Here is a 22,996-nt window from a genome sequence, read left to right as displayed (position 1 = left end):
AAGGTTTCATTTAAAAAAAAAACGTGTTTTTTTTTTTTTTAAAAAAAGGTTTTAAACTTCGGACTTTACAGGTAAATTTCTAAAAAACAGGTTTTTTTTGTTTGTTTTAAATTTGAATATATTATTTGCTGACCTTTTCTCTTCAATTTGTGATATATAAGACTTTGGTACATAAATTAATTATTTACTTTTTAATAGACATTTCAAAATGGGAGGCGTGAATTATTCGACCCCCTGTCTTTCCAAGCTTATAACTCATCGAAAAACGTAATTCAAGCCCTAATTTTTTTTTTTTTTTTTTTCAATTAAAGGAGAAAGGACCAAGGTTCCATTAAAAAGAAAAAGAAAAAACAAATAACGTGGTTTAAAAAAAAAAGGTTTTAAACTTCAAACTTTACAGGTAAAATTCTAAAAAAAAACACTACATTTTTTTTTTTGTTTTAAATTTGAATATATTATTTATTGACCTTTTCTCTTCAATTTGTGAGTAAATTAATTATTTACTTTTCGGTGAGTAAATTAATTATTTATCTATCTATCTATTTAATAGAAACTTGAAAATGGGGGGGGTGAATTTTAAAAAAAACGTTTATCTAAAATATTATGTTCGGTTTATTGGAAAGAACATAAAATTTCACATTGACCCTGAAAATATCGTAAAAATAGAATCAATAGAAAAATTTTGATAGATTTTTAAATTTTAAAAATTGAAAAATATTGAGTTCGGAAAATTCATTACTGTTTTAAAAAAAAAAAATATTTCTATTACTTTTAAAACAACTTTAATAGTTTATTTTGGAAGTATAATCCATAAAGAAAATAAATAACCCACTTTTAACAGAGAAATTACGAGATTTTTATATTTTATTCGCAGTTTCGTGTTAGGGGTGTCAAAAATTCCTACAAAAATTCTGATACACCTAGTCACGCACTAAAAAAATATTTCCCCTCATATATTTTATGGAAACTGCATTTTATATGTAACTAGCAAGGGGTACCCAGCGTTGCCCGGGTGTTTGGAGGTGTGTGTGGAAACTCCGGGGGGGGGGTAAAATAAAAAAAATGTTTTGGTAGGTAAGTATGAGGATCGAACCCAAACCGTTGAGGCAAAGTTGGAAATTAAAGTGTGAAAAAAAAAGAGTGCAATGGTTTTAATCATTGGGCCACCGCGAGATGCTAACGGAAACACATTTGAATTTATTTAATTACTTGGATTTGGCAGGTGCACACTTTAATGACTTAATGAGGTCAAGTTTGACTGCGGGGTAGTATTTCATTTACTGCGGGAACGCTTTTTTTATTTTTATTTTCCCAAGATGTTATAGGAAAAAGACTAACCCACATGCGGCGAGCAACAAATGTTGAATATTTATCTTCCCGAAGTCTAGCAAATTAAATAGACAGGCGAGCTTCGTTGTTAACTCTGAGATATTACGATTTATATGTGATATAAAAAGTTGTGAACCGACCGGCCACTTCTCTGAAAAAAACCTTTTGTAGACATACAGAAAAAGCGAACACACATACATACATTTTCGCTTTTATATTTATAGATTTCATTCTAAAATGGATAAGTATCGAAAATTTCACAAAAATCTGACCATTAGTTGATTTTTGAAACACGGGTATGTTTTCACGTTCGGAATGTCTACTACATAGGAACGTTATTTTAAAGTGCCAATTATGTAAATACGATTTTCGTCTCGCAATTTCATTATTTTCGTTCAATGAAAAATTTTTTTTTTAATTATTACTAGTTTATTTTGCCCTTCTTTTAAATGGTACAAAACTTATACTGATAATATTAATTTATAATAAAGTTACATCATGTTACATATAAGGTGGGGCAATTCTGTGGTGAATTTTGACAGTCCCTACCATTCGCAAAACGCAACAAACTATTTTGTATACACGGAATATACGAAGGCCCAAAATTTCAGACAGTCGAAAGACTGACCATAACGCCATGTAATTAAAAGGGAGGAAGGGGTGTGATATTTTTCTTTTTTTCACAGATGTGCATCTATACATTCCTATTTTAAACGTTTATATAAATTTTTTCATTTTTTAATTTAATTATTTTTCTATGTTCCTGTTTTTAAATTCATTTTTTTTAATTGTTCAATATTATATAAAAAATATGTTACGCCGAAAGTTTCACATTCTTGCGAGCAAGGAAATTATTAAAATCTTGCATATAAAAATTATGCAAAATCTGTAATTTAAAAAGAAAAAAAGTAGAAATAATTTTGCTATTATAATTTTTTTTGTGTGAAAATATTAAATAAACAATGCTTAATTCAATGATAATATTGGTAGTTTGAGAAATTCATTTTTCCTCAAGTTATATCGAATTCATTAATATGGACTTTAGAGGCTTTTTTCGTAATGTTCTGTAAAAGTTATTTTATTTTATTTTTATTGTTATAAATTACGATGCTTTATTTATATAAAAAAAGAAAAAATAAATTTTTGCATTTTTTATTTACTACTGAAAACCATAACTTTAGTAAAAGTTTTTTATGTTTAAACAATATAATACATTTCACTAAGATTTAAATAAAAATAATTAGTTCATTATATTCTGTAATCATTGTTTGATAAATACTGAAGATTTCATTAAAATTAGTTAATTTCCTGATTTTTGGTGAATTTTTAAATAAAGGGATCAAAATGTTTATACATGTTGGCATTCATTTTGCCCGTACCTAGTTATCACCGTCTATTCTCCTTTTTAATAAATAGGATCTTCCGATCACCGAAGACGCAATGTAAAAAAAAATTTTTTTTTTAATAAAATGATTTCGCTTTTGGGCCATACATGAAACTAAAATATACCTTCTTGATCTTCTGGCTCGGATCCAAGGGTAGTATATATTCTGTCTAAAGATTGTATAATGATATCGTGGAGTTTCTGTTCGCACCGGGCGCTCATGCAATAGAAATATGTCATAGACTCCTATAAGGATATTGAAGATTAACTGTAATGACACTACATTAACCAGATTACTTAGTTAAATACTTTTACAGTTTTAACAGAAGGGCTACAATAATATCGCTGGGTCTCCATTCATGCTGAACATCTACAGAATACCTATCAGCAATATATTGTAATGAAAACAGGACAAGAGATTCCATCTAGTAATCTTTTCTCCAATTAAGAATCTTACTAATCGTCTATTGACAAGTGGAAATGTACAGCTTTTATTGTCAAAGAGGAGATAATCCATATTCACAACATTCTCCCCCACCAAATTTCTCATTGATAGGAAAGAAAGTCCCTTAAATGTCCAGACTTCCTACGAGCTCACAGTGGCCACCTCGTTAGTCCATGATTCAGGGTCAGAGTATTCAAACAGGGAGGCTTTTCAGTGTGAGCCTGTCTGTGGGCTCTAAAATACAGCGCTCTGAAATGTTTCCTTCTCAGAGGAGTAGGCCGTTCCGCGTCACATTCAGACTCTGGATGAACATGTTTTTTCGGTGTTAGTCCTTCATCTGTCAAGGATTCTGGTGTTGGCCCATCCGAAGTGTCTGACAGAGTCCAAGCGGAGATAGTGTTAGGAGCAATTTCAGTGCCATGATCTTCTGGAGGGGCTTCAGTTTCAGGAGGAGTTGGCTGTCCTCAAGGACTATCTATGGTCCTGGTACATCTCCGGCAGGTGCTAGGTCTCTGAGAGACAAATTAGACTCTCTACCATCTGCATGTTGTACTAGAGCATACTGGGAGTTCACCTCTATGAGCTCTACCTCGTCCACCAAGTGATCGTTCTTGGTGTAATGTGCATGTCATCTCAGAAACCCAGTACCAGGTCGAGTGAGCCAAGATAGAAACAAAGCTCCTGCCAAACTCCATCGCTGAAAAGGTAAAACCTTTCATGTGGGGTGGCGGTACACAATAGGGATCTGTTATTTGATGCAGCCGATTGAACTGAATAATGCCATTATATCTTTTGCATTGGCTGTTACTCTTGGGATTGTAGGGAGTTGTCCCGCTTGTAGCTACTCTTCATTTTTATAGAAATTGCCAAAGCTGCTCTCACATGAAAGAAGCCCCTCAGTCCAAATGTAGAGAGGCAGGAACTTTAAAGACGGCAATAGGTCCAGCTAATCTTTTATAAAATGATGATTTACAGGGTGGAACGCTAAAGTTGTAGCCCTAAAGGAAACAACATTACTGTTTTATTTTAAAACTTTTATTGAAAAAATCAATTCAGTTAACTTGATTATGTAATGGAGCTGACATCTATTCAGTGTAGCCGCCTTCAGGTCCAATGCAGAAGTGGGAGCATGCTTTTTCCAGAAGCGCCGGCAGGATGGCTTTGGTGTTGTGAGAGGTCATGTTGGTGATGTTCTCGACATATAACCAAACGAAGTAGTCTAGTGGATTCAAGTTAGGGGAGGAAGGGGACCAGTGGGAGAAGGGTACAGTCGTAGCTCTCCTTCTGAAGCCAAGCCCGGGTCTCTTTGAACTTGTGGGCCAGCATCGAGTCCTGCTGCCACACCCAGGGTCTGCCAGCAACCATCTGATTGCACCAGAAAATTACCACACTCTTCGGCACATTCAGGTGTTGACTTTCAAGATTTGAGGTGGCATGATGTAGCCCTCACTTGAAACTAAGTACGGCCAAAATAGAAGGAGGGAGGAAGTATTTTTTGACAGTCTCTCTTTAAAAATTTACCAAAAATCAAGTAATTATCCAATTAATACAAAATTTTCACCAATAATTAAGTGAAGAATGAACTTTATAACTAGCAATATGCACGGACAATAAAATCCTTTGGATAATCAGATTTCTAGGGGTTTCTGCAAAAATCGTCATTTTAAAAACCAAAGCACTTTAAGTCCTCAAAATACAACTTTTTTGTTCGGAAATGAGTATACTTTCAAATAAGTTGATAAATAATAACGTACGTTATATATTTTATGAGTTTTAAGCAAATAAAGTGATAAAAATGTTAACATCATAAAGCAGCATTTTTGGTAAGGTTTTGTAATGACCCCCTGATTTGTAAATGACCATACCGCATTTGTGCTGAGAATTTTTTCATAAAATTTGGAAATTAACTAGAAGAGATGTCACTTTTAATAGATTCGGGTGTCCGAAATTCTTTTGACAACTCATTTTTTTGCCATGTTAAAAAAAAAAAGACTTCAATATGACAAGTATTGAAACTTTTGAAAAACATTTTCTTCAGACACCCACTGTTAAATAAATCAATCTTTTTACTATCTTTATCTGTTAAAAGTAAAATTGTAACCTGCTTTCTCTTGTGGTACTGAGCAATTTAAAATCATGATACCTGAAAAAAAATTGTTTTATTTTTAAAAAAGTATCTAAAAACTATATGGAGTAGCAGCAGCAATACTATCAGCAATAGCACAGCTATAAACAAATGGTTTTCTTAATTTTTTTTATTCCAGAATGAATTAAAAAAATGAAAAAATGAATATAAAAAAAATGTTCTTACATATTTATTTGGAGCTATTTTGTTATCAGAACATGATTGGCTTAATTAGAGCTATTCGGTAATCAGAATATATAATTAAAACTATTCGGTAATCAGAATATATAATTAAAACAATCTCAACCAGTTCAGCGTTATTTCTGGTGAAATTTTAAAATATTTATATGGTTGAACAGACAAGAAAATAAGCTTTGTAAATATGTAACTTGTGTGCACTTTTATCCATTGCATTAGTTTTTAATGGTGAATTAAACAGTGTGTTGTTTAAAAGAAAAACGAAAATGTGAAATATGATTTTTTTTGTTTCACGTGTGCGAGCAGTACCTCCCTCCACCTGCAATATTTTTTTATTTTTTTTGTCTTTTTAAAAAATTTTCAGTGGATTATAATCGAATATACACTAATATACCCAATTATTAAAAAAAAAAAAAATGCAAAATCAATATTTAAATATTTGTAGGGGGTGCTCAGTTTCCAGTTAAGTTCCTATTTAGTTACTTCTCCATGAGGACAGAGTTAGACACAAGGTTGGTTTTTAATGTGGGAAAAATCCACCTCCCCAGTAAGGGGCAATCTGGGCAGAACAAACATAAAAAGTGTCTCAGTTATGAAGGATTTCTCCTTCACTGACAAAGGACAGAAAGGGTGAAGTGTAGCATCACAATGCTACACTGTGATCTTGGCCCAAAGTCCAGGTAGAGAAATAAAAAAAACTTCTTAAACTGGAAAATTTAACAAAATAATGTGTCACTTAGACAAGAAATATATATATATATATATATATATATATATATATATATATATATAAAAGTGAAATTTTCTCTGTGTATGTGTACATTTTCCTACCAAACTACTCTGTCAGTTTTCAGTCTACAGACTCGGGATTTGACATATATTGAGATTTGGGAAAATCTTTTTAATCGATTTTTGGCTAGAAATTTGGCTGTCAAGTGGTCAAAGTTCAACAATTTGACCTTTGAAAACTCTACCAAACTCCTCTGCCAATTTTGGGTCTTAACACTTGAAATTTTAGATGAAGATTACTTGGACATGCATCAAACTTTTTAATTCGATTTGAGCCCAAAACAATAAATGTTAAGGGGTCAAAATTGGAGTCAAAGTTTAAAAAAATTGATATCTGGTCATAACAGTTTACTTATGTTTCTGAATTTTTGAGATAAGGATCAATATCTCTACTATTATGTAAAAGTCATTGTGTGTGTGTGTGTGTGTTCCTTCCTCATAGGTTCTGAAATGGCTGAGCCTATCTTTTACAAATTTCACAGAAAAGTACAAAACATATCTAAAAACACATATGTCAGTGGTTTTAGATATGTTTTGTACAGAAATTCGTCTGATAAAAATGTTTTGTACAGAAATTCGTCTGATAAAAATGTTTTGTACAGAAATTTGTCTGATAAAAATGTTTTGTACAGAAATTTGTCTGATAAAAATGTTTCGTACAGAAATTCGTCTGATAAAAATGTTTCGTACAGAAATTCGTCTGATAAAAATGTTTCGTACAGAAATTCGTCTGATAAAAATGTTTCGTACAGAAATTCGTTTGATAAGAATCGAAAATCAAAAAAATCTAATCTTAAAAATAGCTTTTCTCTCTTATAGATAAAAAGAATAATTTTTACAGGGAAATATTTTACGTTCTGCCTGTGAAGGGAGATAATAAAATTTCAGCAAATCATTTCTTAAAAAAAGAAAAAGGTCAGTGGTAGAGCATTCGACTACAGATTGAATGATTCCCTGTTCAAGCCCGGGTGTACCTCACCATTTAATTTTTTTTTCTTATTAATGAGTTCAATTTACGATAAAAAAGATACCATTTAAAATCGCCACAAAGTATTTCTTTACTTGCATATTTTAAAACTAAACATTAATCAGAAGTGACTTTTCCAGGGCATTCATCATCAAGCCCAAATATCAGCTGATGTGATATTGTAAACAAACACAGACGGAATTTGATGAATGATGTTATCATTATTTTTTTTGCAAATTAGGCCACTGGGCAAATTATTTCTCATAATATATAATAATCAATAGAGGATTGATTCTATAATAATACATATGCAATCTGCATAAATTAAAATATTGTGTTTAAGCGTATTGTACGACTGGGCAACGCCGGGCTGCTAGCTAGTTCATATCATTTGGATCATTTAGATTAATGTTCTCATTTTGAGTGTTGTTGAGTATCACTTTACAACTGAATTTTACCAAGTACTTGTAAGTGATACTCTTCTGGAGGTTGAAGGTTCAATCGTCAGTGAAGGCGACACTTGGATTATAATTTCAAATTATTGAAGACTTCTATCTGGTCATGGCTGATGAACTGAGAGAATCCTACCCTTGTGGATTAAAATAAAGAATTCTATTAAAAATTCACACTCAAACTGGTTTGAAACGATCCAAATAATATGGTAAGACTTATGGATTTTTTTCTCATCTTGACGCTTTTGACAATGCTTCCTTTGTCAAAACTTCTTTCTTCAGAACCATTTGTTTGTTAAACAAAGATGTGAAATAAATTGGATAAATTATGTTAGAAAGGATGTCATTTACTTTACTTTTTAACTAAATGTCTCTTTTTTACACACAAATGATTTAGATATTTATAATGATGATCCGATCTGGCACCATTTATAACGTTATCAATGTGGCAGGTGTTCTTCGATCGTACCTTATAAGTTGGCCTGTTGATCGTCCTTACCCACTGTGTTTTCATGGAGGGGCGCTTTTCCTCTCGATCGAATCATCTTTCTTTCCATGTGTAGGTAGTCTCCGGGTACATCAATCACTCCGCTGGTCCTTGCGGCTTGCTGCAAAATCAAAAGTCCTCACCACAAACAAACAGAACTCTGGTTTATAACAGTAACAAACTATTTATTGTTTCCATTACTTCATAGCAACTACTGTCTAATCTGAGGTGACTGACTATAGCAGTGAACGATGTAAGACCAGACCAGTAAAGTCACAGAGTTCCCATTAACACAGGCTAGTTCCCATCATAACATCAGGCCCTGAAGGGCTCCCAAATTGGGAGCGCTTGACTAGCCCAGCCGTTCGGTTTGCTGGCTACAACTCTTCTCTGTTTAGAATTCCTTTTTCTAAATCCAACCCCTTTTTCCTCACCTCTCCAAACACTTTTCTTTCTTTCTCTTAGAACTTATCTCTACCAAACCTCAACCCCCACCTGCACTGAGGTTTTTACTTATTACCAATTAGGTGTGATTAGTCACCCCAAGTCAAACAATGCTTGGCGGCGACCTCTACCCTTGACCCCCATTCTTCATACCCCTCAACAGAGGGTTTAAAAACAACCTTTTCGTTGTTAACAGATATATAACAGCAATAAGATAAGAACAATTATCATTTGTTTTTCTCTTTCTGACAAAATCCCATAGACATTTCTGTTTAAACAACATCAAACCATCATCATCATTAGAATTCAGCCGTGCGAATTCCTCTGAATTCGTGTTGACTAGCAAGGTCACTCGGCATCGCCTGGTCCCCATCGGGTTACATATTGTTATTCTGTGATTGTTGTTTCTGTGCATTGTATTTGTTACTCTTTAAATTAAGGAAGACCGCTTTATTGTCCATTAGATTTTAAAAAAAATTTTTTGTCTTTTCCATTGTGCCAATTCAGCATTAGTAGTATTTGGATTTATGAAGGACATGTTTGTTTGTTTATTTATTTATTTATTGCTGAAAAAAAAAAGAAAACAAAAAACAGAAACATTCCCTTCATTAACCCCCAGCACTAATCTTAAATTGAAATATACTAAAAATTCTGGAAATAAAATATTCTTTTAACTCCTCATTCTTCGTTTTAGAAAAGTAATATTTAAAATTTTAGATATTAAATTAAACACTGCACATGTGTGCATGCCTTACTGAATCAAGTTATATTTGGTTCACAAGAATAGACTTTTGCTAAAAAAAATATAATTGCCTACAATTAAAATATTAAGTTTGATTAATTAAACAGTTTACAAAGTAAAATAGAATATTTCAGAAGAAGAAATACAATTAAAACATTGTTATAAAAAATGGTGGCTCATCTTTTTTATTTTATTGTTTAAAAATAATGTGCAAAGTGCAGCAAACAAGTTTAGAACATAATGTTACATTGCAGATGGGTCTTGTGTCAGACTTAATGATGATCACTGTGGCCAATCATGGGATATGTGGGTAATTTTACAGATTAAAATATACTTTGATTCATATCTTTTATATCAAGGCTTAATTTTCACAGAGATGGTTAATAAAATGAAGCCAGAGACATAGATGAATAAAAAATAAGAATATCTAATATTCCAATTTATATGTGGTGTACCATCTTGAGAACATAGAAAAGTTTGAAGTAAACAGAAAAATAATAATTCTGAAGAAACGGTACTAATAATGTAACTGTTGCATTTGTATATATACATATATTTATTTCTCACAGAGAAAGTTTATCAAAAACAAATTTAAGAAAGACATGATAAAATATTATTACAAAAATTACACATGTAATTACTAACATAAGAGTTCACCTGAAAAGTTTCTATACAATAAAAATTAATTACCAGGGTAAACCTTATAGATGATGTATGGCTTATATAAAGTAAATACAACTTCTTTTATATTGGTTGGGAACTATTTTCAATACAAATGCTTCAATCAGTAGGTTATGCTGAGATGGCAAAAAAGACTATGGTTGAATATTTATTTGTGACCCATAAATAAGACATCTGCCCATAAACACATCAGTTGCAAAAACCATGTCAAAACATGAAACGCATCCACCCAGCTTTAAATCCACGCCGGAAAGAGATCAAGACTGTTTTGAATTTTACACTATGTGCAAGTGATTCTCATTATAGTGAGAAATCAATTCAGTGAAGATCACTTTAATATGATTCAAGAGAAATAACTCTAAATACACTAATAATAATGTCCTACAAATAGGTGGACGCAATGAGGAAAAAACTGACAGAAGTTTAAGTTCTCTCTCTCTCTCTCTCTCTCTCTCTCTCTCTCTGAAATGGATTTTTTTGTTTTAATCCAATCCCAGATGCGATCAAAATATTTTTGGTGATCTTTAAAACTAATGAATTTCATGTGGAAACATTATTACATGTCATGTTGAAATTATAAGTTCCATAAAATTACGAAAAATGATCTAGTAGATATGCTAGATGTATTTTTAACAAAAATTCATCTACAATTACATTCTGTTTAAAAATGGCTGATCCTTAATTTAAGTCAAGGGAGATAAGCTTGTCATACTGAATTGGTCACACAACTGTTCTACATATAATAAAACTCGATAATTTCATAAATTTTAATTTTACTTGTGATTATTTTTCTACTGGATCATTTTTCGTAATTTTGGAATTCATTCTAATTTTGACATGACACATGCTTTGGCTTAAAAATTACCAGTTTATAGAAGCACCATATTTTTTTACCAAAAACCTTCCCCCCTCTCAGTTATTGTTTTATTTTGTAGAAGATTGCAACCATGAAGAATATAGAAAAACCTGCAAAAAGAATATTTTCTCAAAATAAAGAAATGAAGAAATCTTTGGATGTAATTGTGAGTAGCGGCCATTTTTTATATATTGAATCACTTTTAAATTATTTTGATTTTTATAAATGAAAATTTGTCAGATTTTTCAGATTTTTATGAATTTAACACATATATTCAACCCTGGAATTTGCTTTTACCATTCTTTACCATTTTTTGTTTTTCTTTTTAGGCTGTAGAAAATTTATCAAAGAAAAAGAAAAGTGATGAGAAAAACCGAAAGCGCAAAGATTCACAAAATGCTACAATTGAAAATCCAACAAAAACTTTGAAAAGTCTTTCTTCTGATCAAAAACGTTTGGAATCATTAAAAAAATGGCAAAAACAACTACATCAACAAAAATCTACTTTGAAAAATGCATTATCTATAAATGTACATATTTTAAACCTTTCTATACAAATATTTTATTAATATCAAAGCAAACCACAATTAAGGTTTTATTTTAAAATAAAACCTTATTTTTAAATAAAAATTGCTTAAAATATCTTTGATCATAATTATTTTTAGGGTTTTGATTTTTTTTTTTAATTTTAAAAAGAACCTTTTTTTTTTTTTTTTCAAGATAATGTTACTTCTAGCAAAATAACCAAATCTTTTGTTCATAAAGTTCTCATTTTGTTAAAATCTTCCTTACATTTCCTATCAAATTATTATCCTTAGAAACATGAAAACAATTGTTAATTTTTGAGTGCTTTTTGTAATTACAACCTTGCTCTACCATTGACAATTTATTTTCTTATAACTATCTAAATTATAAAAATTTATTTTGTTTACAAAAAACATTGCAAGATTTTTATTTTTGACATAAAAAATTCATTTTTGTTTCATTTCGTTTTTATTCATATTAGAATTCTGAAGATGGTTTAAACAAAAAAGTTATTTTTGACGACAATGATGAGGAATCTGAAGCAAATACTTGTGTAAGTATTTTTTTTATTATACTTATAAATGGAAAAGTAAATAACAGAAATTAATTGAAACTTGTTTAATAATATAATAGGAAATATTTGGTGCAAAGTATAATCTTAACTATTATCTAATAAACCATTACAAATTTGTCAGAAAAAACATATCCCTTCCTAATCTTTGTATATACTTCAAACAATTAATGATGACTTTTTTAAGGAGAGGGGTCATATATAGGGCATACCAGTCGGACCTAAGGTTAATAGTAGGGTAAGTAATTGTTTTTATTAACTTTCCAATATGATGCCCCCCCCCTCCTCAAAAGAAAAAATGTACAGAATTTATTTCTTATATCAAAAACACTTTTTGCTTAACTAAATAGTTAGATTGGCTTGAAAATTAAGACTCATTTTACATTAAATTTCACGCATCTCAATTTCCAATTAATCTTACTATTGGACACTTTTATCCCTGGCGGGGTTAAGTCTGAAGGAATTATAGATTTTGTAACAGCTACTCAGTAAAAGGGTGGGTAATGTGGGCTATGTACAGTTTGATTTAATTTCCTATAAAGGAGAAGTGGAACCCTTTTGTAAAAATGCAGATGCCTGGGTTTTTTGTGAAATTTTAGACATCAATTAATAAATATTCACAAAATTTTAATTTTTTTGGAGTATTATTTCAAAGGATTATTTAGGAGTATAATATAGGAACAATCTCATTTGAAAATTCAAATATTTCAGATTTGCATGAAATTTGATCTATAGTTATTAGTCAACAATTCTAAATTCTGAATTTCAATTTCTTAAGACCCTCTTACACATAAACTCAAACTTTGGACATTTTTCTAAAATAAAAATCATTTAACATAAGGTTTAGAAGCATATATATTCAGATTTTAATCTTTGTATATGAACATAAAGTAGTGCAAAACTGTTCTGTTTGGTTAATTTTATTAATTTCCTTATTTAGTAGCAGAATTCCCATCCTGGAACAGTTTATTAGTAATACAAGTATCCATGTCAATTATTCTTGTAGAGGATAAATATGTGTGTCCTCAACTCCAACATTCAAATGAGACAACATAGGATCGAATTACATATATACAAACAATATATTTATTATGAACAATAGAAAAAAAAACTATTCTGTTTTAGAAGTTAATTTTTAGCTTTTTGTATATGCATTTGTTTTTTTTTTTGTTTTGTTTTTTTCAGGAAATTCAAAAGCCGAAACCTTTGTTTGATGAATCTTCTCTTGAAGAATCTGACACTGAAGAGAAACTTGCTGAAGCATTTCGTTACAAGAAAGAATTTGAAGGAAAATCTGGTAGAAAGGTAACAAAAACATTTGTGTGTGGGAGTTAGTCAGTTAAAATTAACTATAAGAGATAACTTATTTTTCTATAAAACCATTAAATTTAATGGGGGTTTTTTCTAAAAGAAAAAGGTACATATTCCAAAAGAATACAATCAGATTATACAATGAGATGTTGTTTTTATTATTAAAGACTTTCATAGAAATGGGTGAACAAAAGTACTTTTTAAATTTAATTTTTAAAGATTTCTCTTCATATATATATATATATATATATATGAAGAAAAATCTTTAAAAAAAAAATAATCTTAGCTTATTACGTTGGAAGTCTTTTTAGGCTGCTACTTAATGTAAAAGCAATACTCTATAAAAAATTAACTGGGTGCCCAACATTGCCCGGTCATACAATACACTTAAACATGATATTTAAATTTATGCAGATTGCATTTGTATTATTATAAAATCAATCCTCTTGATTACGAGGGATAATTTGCCGCAAAAAAAAAATTTTTTTTAATGTCATTCATCAAATTCCCTCTGTGTCAAGTGATATTTCGGCTTGACGATGAATGCCTTAAGAAAAGTCACTTTTGATTAAACTTTAGTTTTAAAATATGCAAATGAAGAAATGATTTGCGCCGATTTTAAATGGTATCTCTTCTTTTATAGTAAATTGAAATCATTTTAAGAAAAAATGATTTTCTTAGAATGGAATTTCTGTTGATTTGCTGAGAATTATCAATGTAACATGTTACCAGTGTAACATAAAATATTACCATGTAAAAATTCTTTTTTATAAAAATATTACCATGTAAAAATTCTTTTTTATAAAAATATTACCATGTAAAAATTCTTTTTTATAAAAATATTACCATGTAAAAATTCTTTTTTATAAAAAAGAAAAACTATTTTTAGGATTGGATTTTTTTGATTTTCGATACTTATCAGATGAATTTCTGTAAAAAACATATCTAAGAACACTGCCAGCCATATAAATAATCTTTGTATGAAATTTGAAAAGATAGGCTCAGTCTTTTCAGAACCTATGAGGAGGAAACTCTCTCTCACACACACACACACACACACACAACACACACACACAAACAAAGTGACACACAAACAAAGTGACTTTTATATAATAGAAGAGATAGTTTTCTTAGCTTACAAGTAGCACAGAAAAGATATGTAAATAAAGAAATTGCATGATTATTTCCCTTACTCTCAATGATGAGTTTGTTAATACAAGGGTAATACACCAGACACCATGGTCAAAGTTAAAAGTTTGGTTCTTGTTCAGAATACCCTCTATATTAAAAAATAAAGAAAAATCTGTATGACATATGTACCTGTGATGAACAGAAAAAATCCAGTTTGAATCATTAAGTGACCATCATTCAAACTGGACATATATCATACAGATTTTTCTTTATTTTTGTTTTTTAATAGTTTGGATTCGACCAGATAGCATTAAGTCATTTTTGTTTAACTTTTAAAATCTGTATTATATATTAGGTACAATAGAGAATTAGTTCTGTAATAATAAATACAAAATCTGCATGAATTATATATTAGGTACAATAGAGAATTAGTTCTGTAATAATAAATACAAAATCTGCATAAATTATATATTAGGTACAATAGAGAATTAGTTCTGTAATAATAAATACAAAATCTGCATAAATTATATATTAGGTACAATAGAGCATTAGTGCTGTGATAATAAATACCAAATCTTCATAAATTATATATTAGGTACAATAGAGAATTAGTTCTGTGATAATAAATACAAAATCTGCATGAATTATATATTAGGTACAATAAAGAATTAGTTCTGTGATAATAAATACAAAATCTGCATGAATTATATATTAGGTACAATAGAGAATTAGTTCTGTAATAATAAATACAAAATCTGCATGAATTATATATTAGGTATAATAGAGAACTAGCTCTGTAATAATAAATACAAAATCTGCATGAATTATATATTAGGTACAATAGAGAATTAGTTCTGTGATAATAAATACAAAATCTGCATGAATTATATATTAGGTAAAATAAAGAATTAGTTCTGTGATAATAAATACAAAATCTTCATAAATTATATATTAGGTATAATAGAGAATTAGTTCTATGATAATAAATACAAAATCTGCATGAATTATATATTAGGTAAAATAAAGAATTAGTTCTGTGATAATAAATACAAAATCTGCATAAATTATATATTAGGTACAATAGAGAATTAGTTCTGTGATAATAAATACAAAATCTGCATAAATTATATATTAGGTATAATAGAGAATTAGTTCTGTGATAATAAATACAAAATCTGCATGAATTATATATTAGGTATAATAGAGAATTAGTACTGTAATAATAAATACAAAATCTGCATGAATTATATATTAGGTACAATAGAGAATTAGTTCTGTGATAATAAATACATAATCTGCATGAATTATATATTAGGTATAATAGAGAACTAGCTCTGTAATAATAAATACAAAATCTGCATGAATTATATATTAGGCATAATAGAGAATTAGTTCTGTGATAATAAATACAAAATCTGCATGAATTATATATTAGGTACAATAGAGAATTAGTTCTGTAATAATAAATACAAAATCTGCATGAATTATATATTAGGTACAATAGAGAATTAGTTCTGTGATAATAAATACAAAATCTGCATGAATTATATATAAGGTACAATAAAGAATTAGTTCTGTGATAATAAATACAAAATCTTCATAAATTATATATTAGGTATAATAGAGAATTAGTTCTGTAATAATAAATACAAAATCTGCATAAATTATATATTAGGTATAATAGAGAATTAGTTCTGTGATAATAAATACAAAATCTTCATAAATTATATATTAGGTATAATAGAGAATTAGTTCTGTAATAATAAATACAAAATCTGCATAAATTATATATTAGGTATAATAGAGAATTAGTTCTGTGATAATAAATACAAAATCTGCATGAATTATATATTAGGTAAAATAAAGAATTAGTTCTGTAATAATAAATACAAAATCTTCATAAATTATATATTAGGTACAATAGAGAATTAGTTCTGTGATAATAAATACAAAATCTGCATAAATTATATATTAGGTATAATAGAGAATTAGTTCTGTAATAATAAATACAAAATCTGCATAAATTATATATTAGGTACAATAGAGAATTAGTTCTGTGATAATAAATACAAAATCTGCATAAATTATATATTAGGTATAATAGAGAATTAGTTCTGTGATAATAAATACAAAATCTGCATGAATTATATATTAGGTATAATAGAGAATTAGTACTGTAATAATAAATACAAAATCTGCATGAATTATATATTAGGTACAATAGAGAATTAGTTCTGTGATAATAAATACATAATCTGCATGAATTATATATTAGGTATAATAGAGAACTAGCTCTGTAATAATAAATACAAAATCTGCATGAATTATATATTAGGCATAATAGAGAATTACTTCTGTAATAATAAATACAAAATCTGCATGAATTATATATTAGGTACAATAGAGAATTAGTTCTGTAATAATAAATACAAAATCTGCATGAATTATATATTAGGCATAATAGAGAATTAGTTCTGTAATAATAAATACAAAATCTGCATAAATTATATATTAGGTACAATAGAGAATTAGTTCTGTAATAATAAATACAAAATCTGCATAAATTATATATTAGGTACAATAGAGAATTAGTTCTGTAATAATAAATACAAGATCTGCATAAATTATATATTAGGTACAATAGAGAATTAGTTCTGTAATAATAAATACAAAATCTGCATAAATTATATATTAGGTACAATAGAGAATTAGTTCTGTAATAATAAATACAAAATCTGCATAAATTATATATTAGGTACAATAGAGAATTAGTTCTGTAATAATAAATACAAAATCTGCATAAATTATATATTAGGTACAATAGAGAATTAGTACTGTAATAATAAATACAAAATCTGCATGAATTATATATTAGGTACAATAGAGAATTACTTCTGTAATAATAAATACAAAATCTGCATGCATTATTTATTAGGTATAATAGAGAATTAGTTCTGTGATAATAAATACAAAATCTGCATAAATTATATATTAGGTACAATAGAGAATTAGTTCTGTAATAATAAATACAAGATCTGCATAAATTATATATTAGGTACAATAGAGAATTAGTTCTGTAATAATAAATACAAAATCTGCATAAATTATATATTAGGTACAATAGAGAATTAGTTCTGTAATAATAAATACAAAATCTGCATAAATTATATATTAGGTACAATAGAGAATTAGTTCTGTAATAATAAATACAAAATCTGCATGAATTATATATTAGGTACAATAGAGAATTAGTTCTGTAATAATAAATACAAAATCTGCATAAATTATATATTAGGTACAATAGAGAATTAGTTCTGTAATAATAAATACAAAATCTGCATAAATTATATATTAGGTACAATAGAGAATTAGTTCTGTAATAATAAATACAAAATCTGCATAAATTATATATTAGGTACAATAGAGAATTAGTTCTGTAATAATAAATACAAAATCTGCATAAATTATATATTAGGTACAATAGAGAATTAGTTCTGTAATAATAAATACAAGATCTGCATAAATTATATATTAGGTACAATAGAGAATTAGTTCTGTAATAATAAATACAAAATCTGCATAAATTATATATTAGGTACAATAGAGAATTAGTTCTGTAATAATAAATACAAAATCTGCATAAATTATATATTAGGTACAATAGAGAATTAGTTCTGTAATAATAAATACAAAATCTGCATAAATTATATATTAGGTACAATAGAGAATTAGTACTGTAATAATAAATACAAAATCTGCATGAATTATATATTAGGTACAATAGAGAATTACTTCTGTAATAATAAATACAAAATCTGCATGCATTATTTATTAGGTATAATAGAGAATTAGTTCTGTGATAATAAATACAAAATCTGCATAAATTATATATTAGGTACAATAGAGAATTAGTTCTGTAATAATAAATACAAGATCTGCATAAATTATATATTAGGTACAATAGAGAATTAGTTCTGTAATAATAAATACAAAATCTGCATAAATTATATATTAGGTACAATAGAGAATTAGTTCTGTAATAATAAATACAAAATCTGCATAAATTATATATTAGGTACAATAGAGAATTAGTTCTGTAATAATAAATACAAAATCTGCATAAATTATATATTAGGTACAATAGAGAATTAGTTCTGTAATAATAAATACAAAATCTGCATAAATTATATATTAGGTATAATAGAGAATTAGTACTGTAATAATAAATACAAAATCTGCATGAATTATATATTAGGTACAATAGAGAATTAGTTCTGTAATAATAAATACAAAATCTGCATGCATTATTTATTAGGTATAATAGAGAATTAGTTCTGTGATAATAAATACAAAATCTGCATGAATTATATATTAGGCATAATAGAGAATTAGTACTGTAATAATAAATACAAAATCTGCATAAATTATATATTAGGTACAATAGAGAATTACTTCTGTAATAATAAATACAAAATCTGCATGAATTATATATTAGGCATAATAGAGAACTAGTTCTGTGATAATAAATACAAAATCTGCATGAATTATATATTAGGTACAATAGAGAATTAGTTCTGTAATAATAAATACAAAATCTGCATGAATTATGTATTAGGTACAATAGAGAGTTAGTTCTGTAATAATAAATACAAAATCTGCATAAATTATATATTAGGTACAATAGAGAATTAGTACTGTAATAATAAATACAAAATCTGCATGAATTATATATTAGGTACAATAGAGAGTTAGTTCTGTAATAATAAATACAAAATCTGCATAAATTATATATTAGGTACAATAGAGAGTTAGTTCTGTAATAATAAATACAAAATCTGCATAAATTATATATTAGGTACAATAGAGAATTAGTTCTGTGATAATAAATACAAAATCTGCATGAATTATATATTAGGTATAATAGAGAATTAGTTCTGTGATAATAAATACAGAATCTGCATAAATTATATATTAGGTATAATAGAGAATTAGTTCTGTAATAATAAATACAGAATCTGCATGAATTAAAATATATTTATACACTAGCAAGGTCGGGCACCTCCTACTAGTTAAGAATAAAAATTGTTTTTTAATAAATTTACTTTTCTCTGAGCACTTTCTACAGAAATCAACTTGCTATCTTTTATTCTTTCCATTAAAAATTTGCCTTTGAAAAACTATTGTGTTGATTACTTAAATATTCATATCAATAAAATAGATAAAATTGGTTCATTTATTCAACGTTCGATGTGCATGTTTATATATTTTTATATGTTTGTATATTTGTATACGTGCATATTTGTATACATGCATATGTTTATATATTTGTATACGTGCATATTTGTATACGTGCATATGTTTATATATTTGTATACGTGCATATTTGTATTCAACGTTCGATGTGCATGTTTATATATTTTTATATGTTTATATATTTGTATGCGTGCATATTTGTATACATGCATATGTTTATATATTTGTATACGTGCATATGTTTATATATTTGTATACGTGCATATGTTTATATATTTGTATACGTGCATATTTGTATTCAACGTTCGATGTGCATGTTTATATATTTTTATATGTTTATATATTTGTATGCGTGCATATTTGTATACATGCATATGTTTATATATTTGTATACGTGCATATGTTTATATATTTGTATACGTGCATATGTTTATATATTTGTATACGTGCATATTTGTATTCAACGTTCGATGTGCATGTTTATATATTTTTATATGTTTATATATTTGTATGTACAGGATTTACTCTTTAACTAATTAACAGATCATTATGAATTTTGGAACTTAGTCGTTAGTCATAAGGGATAGTAATATTGCTATATATAATTTAGTTTCATATGGATATGGTGGAAAGCCTTTGACAAAATTTATATACTGTAGAGGCCAGAAAGGAGTTATCTCCCTTTCGTTCAGACTTTGCATAAGTGGAGTTATCCCCCTTATAAAAGGACAGGCGAATCGCCATTATTTGTTTACACTCGTTCACGGCGACACGCTGTCGGATTGGAAAACCAGCTTGCTTAAAATGCAAATCTTACACGGACGAGCGAACACGTCGCAAACGAAAAGAATGCAGCGACCTTCTATAGGTCTGGACTCAACAGATAGCGAATGGGCACTCTTTTTAGACACCTGGTCACGGTACAAGGAGATGTGCAGACTCGAAAATCCAGCTGCAATTCGAAACGAACTGCGAGAAGCATGCACACCGGAAACGACAGGTTACTGTTTGAGCTCATTGGACCAGAACGACTCAACAATGCGGCAGAGGAGTACCTTCTTCATCAAATACGACTGGTGGCCGTTCGAGGCTTACACAAGGAAGTCCACCGACAAACGTTTCACTCCATGAAGCAAAATGAGGGTGAGTCAGTGACCCATTTTTTATCAAGGTTACGTGGCCAGGCGAAATTTTGTGAATTTCGTATTCACTGTCCGAACAAACCCACTTGCCGGCAGCAGGTTAATTACTCAGACGATATGGTTGCCGGGCAAATGATGGCAGGGTTAAGAAATATCGAACACCAGAGAAGGGTACTGGCAGAGGCAGCTACACTTCCTACCTTGGATATAAAGTTTTCACGGTTGGTTTGCCTGGAGGCAACAGACGAGGCAACTCCACACTTTTCCGATACCACACAACCTCTCGTGATGTCTGGGGTACAAAGGTCGAATCAAGTACAACAAATGCATGAGGCAAAGGCCCTGTCGACCCCACGGGACACCAAACCTTGCAACGGTTGCGGAAAAACATCACACCGAGGTGGATCGATGAACCGGAAAGATTGCCCAGCAGTGGGACTCAAGTGCCACTTTTGTGGAATAGTAGGGCACATTAAAAAGGTGTGCCGGAAAATTAATAGATCCAAAACGGAGGCTATAAAAAGCGGGGAGTCGTTCATGTTTTGCACCACGGATAAAGCCCCTACTCACAGACACAATGAGAGACAACCGGCAAACATTCCTCACCTTGAATGGAATGGGAAACAGTTCCAGGTGGGCGCCCCAGAACCGCCCCCCCCTCAGTTACAGCAGAGGTATGAAAGTGAGCACCCACGCCATCCAAGCCTTCGCGGACACAGGAGCCCAAACTTGCTCTGTTGGCCCCGAGATTCAAGGACTCCTCGGGTACCCAAATGGGTACTTGGTTCCAACTACCCATCGGATAAGGGGTATAACAAATAGCCAGTTACACATCAAGGGGGTCCTGTTTTTACATATTAAGTTGGGATCAAGAGAAACACAACAGGCAGTGTATGTGTCTGACAACAACATCTGGGCTCTACTTATCACAAACAGCACTTAAGGAGCTGAAATTATTGCCATCCAATTTTCCTACATCATTATCGCAAAGCAGCTCAGCGGAAACAGAAGAGACGGCCCCTTGCGGGTGCCCGCGCAGAGCACCGGCTCCGAAGAAACCAGCAGCAATCCCATTGGAGCCAACCGACATTAACAGAGAAAAATTGGAGCAATGGCTAAAGGAACATTTCAAGGCCAGCACATTCAATACCTGTCCACACCAACCACTCCAAGTAATAAAGGGTAAACCCTTAGAAATAAAATTCCTCCCAGATGCGACACCGACGGCAATCCACACACCAATACCTGTCCCCCATCATTGGAAGGAAAAGGTGAAACAAGATATAGACCGTGACGTGGCACTGGGGATAATCGAACCCGTACCGGTAGGCACACCAACTACTTGGTGCTTGAGAATGGTGGTCACACCAAAAAAGGATGGGTCCCCAAGGCGGATGGTGGACCTACAAAAGTTGAACGAGGCGACCATGAGGGAGACGCACCACACTTCGTCCCCATTCAATCAGGTCTCGGTAATACCTGCACATACCGGGAAGACTGTACTCGATGCGTGGAACGGTTACCACAGTTTACCGCTGTCTCCAGCTGCACGAAACGCCACCACGTTCATCACTGAATGGGGTCGATACAGGTACTGTCGAGCCCCTCAAGGATTCCATGGATCAGGAGATGGCTACACCCGTTGATTTGATGATATCACCATGGACATGGCTCAAAAAACTCGGTGTATGGATGACAGTCTCCTGTGGGACAACTCAATGGAATCCTCATTCTGGCACACAATTGAATATATAAATAGAGGGATTGTGTTTAACCCAGACAAGTTTCACTTTGCTGACATGGAAGTGGAGTTCGCAGGGTTTCAAGTAACAGTGAACGGGGTCAAACCCACAAGAAGAATGACTGAAGCCATCCTGAGCTTCCCCACCCCGACAAATATTACTGGGGTTAGGTCCTGGTTCGGACTCGTAAACCAAGTCTCCTATGCATTCTCACAAGCGGAAGTTATGGCCCCATTCCGAGAGTTGCTGAAAACAAAGGACAGGAAATTTTATTGGGATGAGACATTGGAACAGATATTCCAAGAATCGAAAAAAATAATAGTGAAAAGAATTGAAAAAGGCATCCAAACGTTCGAAATGAACAGAGCAACAGGACTCGCGACAGACTACAGCAAAACAGGGATATCGTATTTTCTGTTTCA

General features: G+C 30.3%; 2 protein-coding genes across 3 annotated transcripts in view; one reads left to right on the top strand and one right to left on the bottom strand.

The window, feature by feature from the left end:
- LOC145249651 (nucleolar protein 8-like) overlaps positions 1 to 22,996 on the bottom strand; it is a 150,507-nt gene that overhangs the window by 53,624 nt on the left and 73,887 nt on the right. The gene's annotated exons all lie outside the window — the stretch shown is intronic.
- Positions 1 to 22,996, top strand: part of LOC145249648 (nucleolar protein 8-like) — a 52,555-nt gene that overhangs the window by 1,986 nt on the left and 27,573 nt on the right. Inside the window, exons 2-6 of one of the 2 annotated variants that reach the window (XM_080111415.1) lie at positions 312 to 400; positions 10,979 to 11,065; positions 11,229 to 11,429; positions 11,906 to 11,977; positions 13,181 to 13,300. In XM_080111415.1, coding sequence (XP_079967541.1) covers positions 10,991 to 11,065; positions 11,229 to 11,429; positions 11,906 to 11,977; positions 13,181 to 13,300 — 468 coding nt within the window. In that variant the 5' untranslated portion in view covers positions 312 to 400; positions 10,979 to 10,990. The remainder of the gene's footprint in view (positions 1 to 311; positions 401 to 10,978; positions 11,066 to 11,228; positions 11,430 to 11,905; positions 11,978 to 13,180; positions 13,301 to 22,996) is intronic. The other variant, XM_080111414.1, reaches the window with a different exon arrangement.

The sequence above is a fragment of the Euprymna scolopes genome, chromosome 28 (genome assembly GCF_053919585.1).
Source record: "Euprymna scolopes isolate OS-2025 chromosome 28, ASM5391958v1, whole genome shotgun sequence".
In the NCBI taxonomy this organism is placed as follows: domain Eukaryota; kingdom Metazoa; phylum Mollusca; class Cephalopoda; order Sepiida; family Sepiolidae; genus Euprymna; species Euprymna scolopes.
This window is presented reverse-complemented; position numbering and strand designations above follow the sequence as displayed.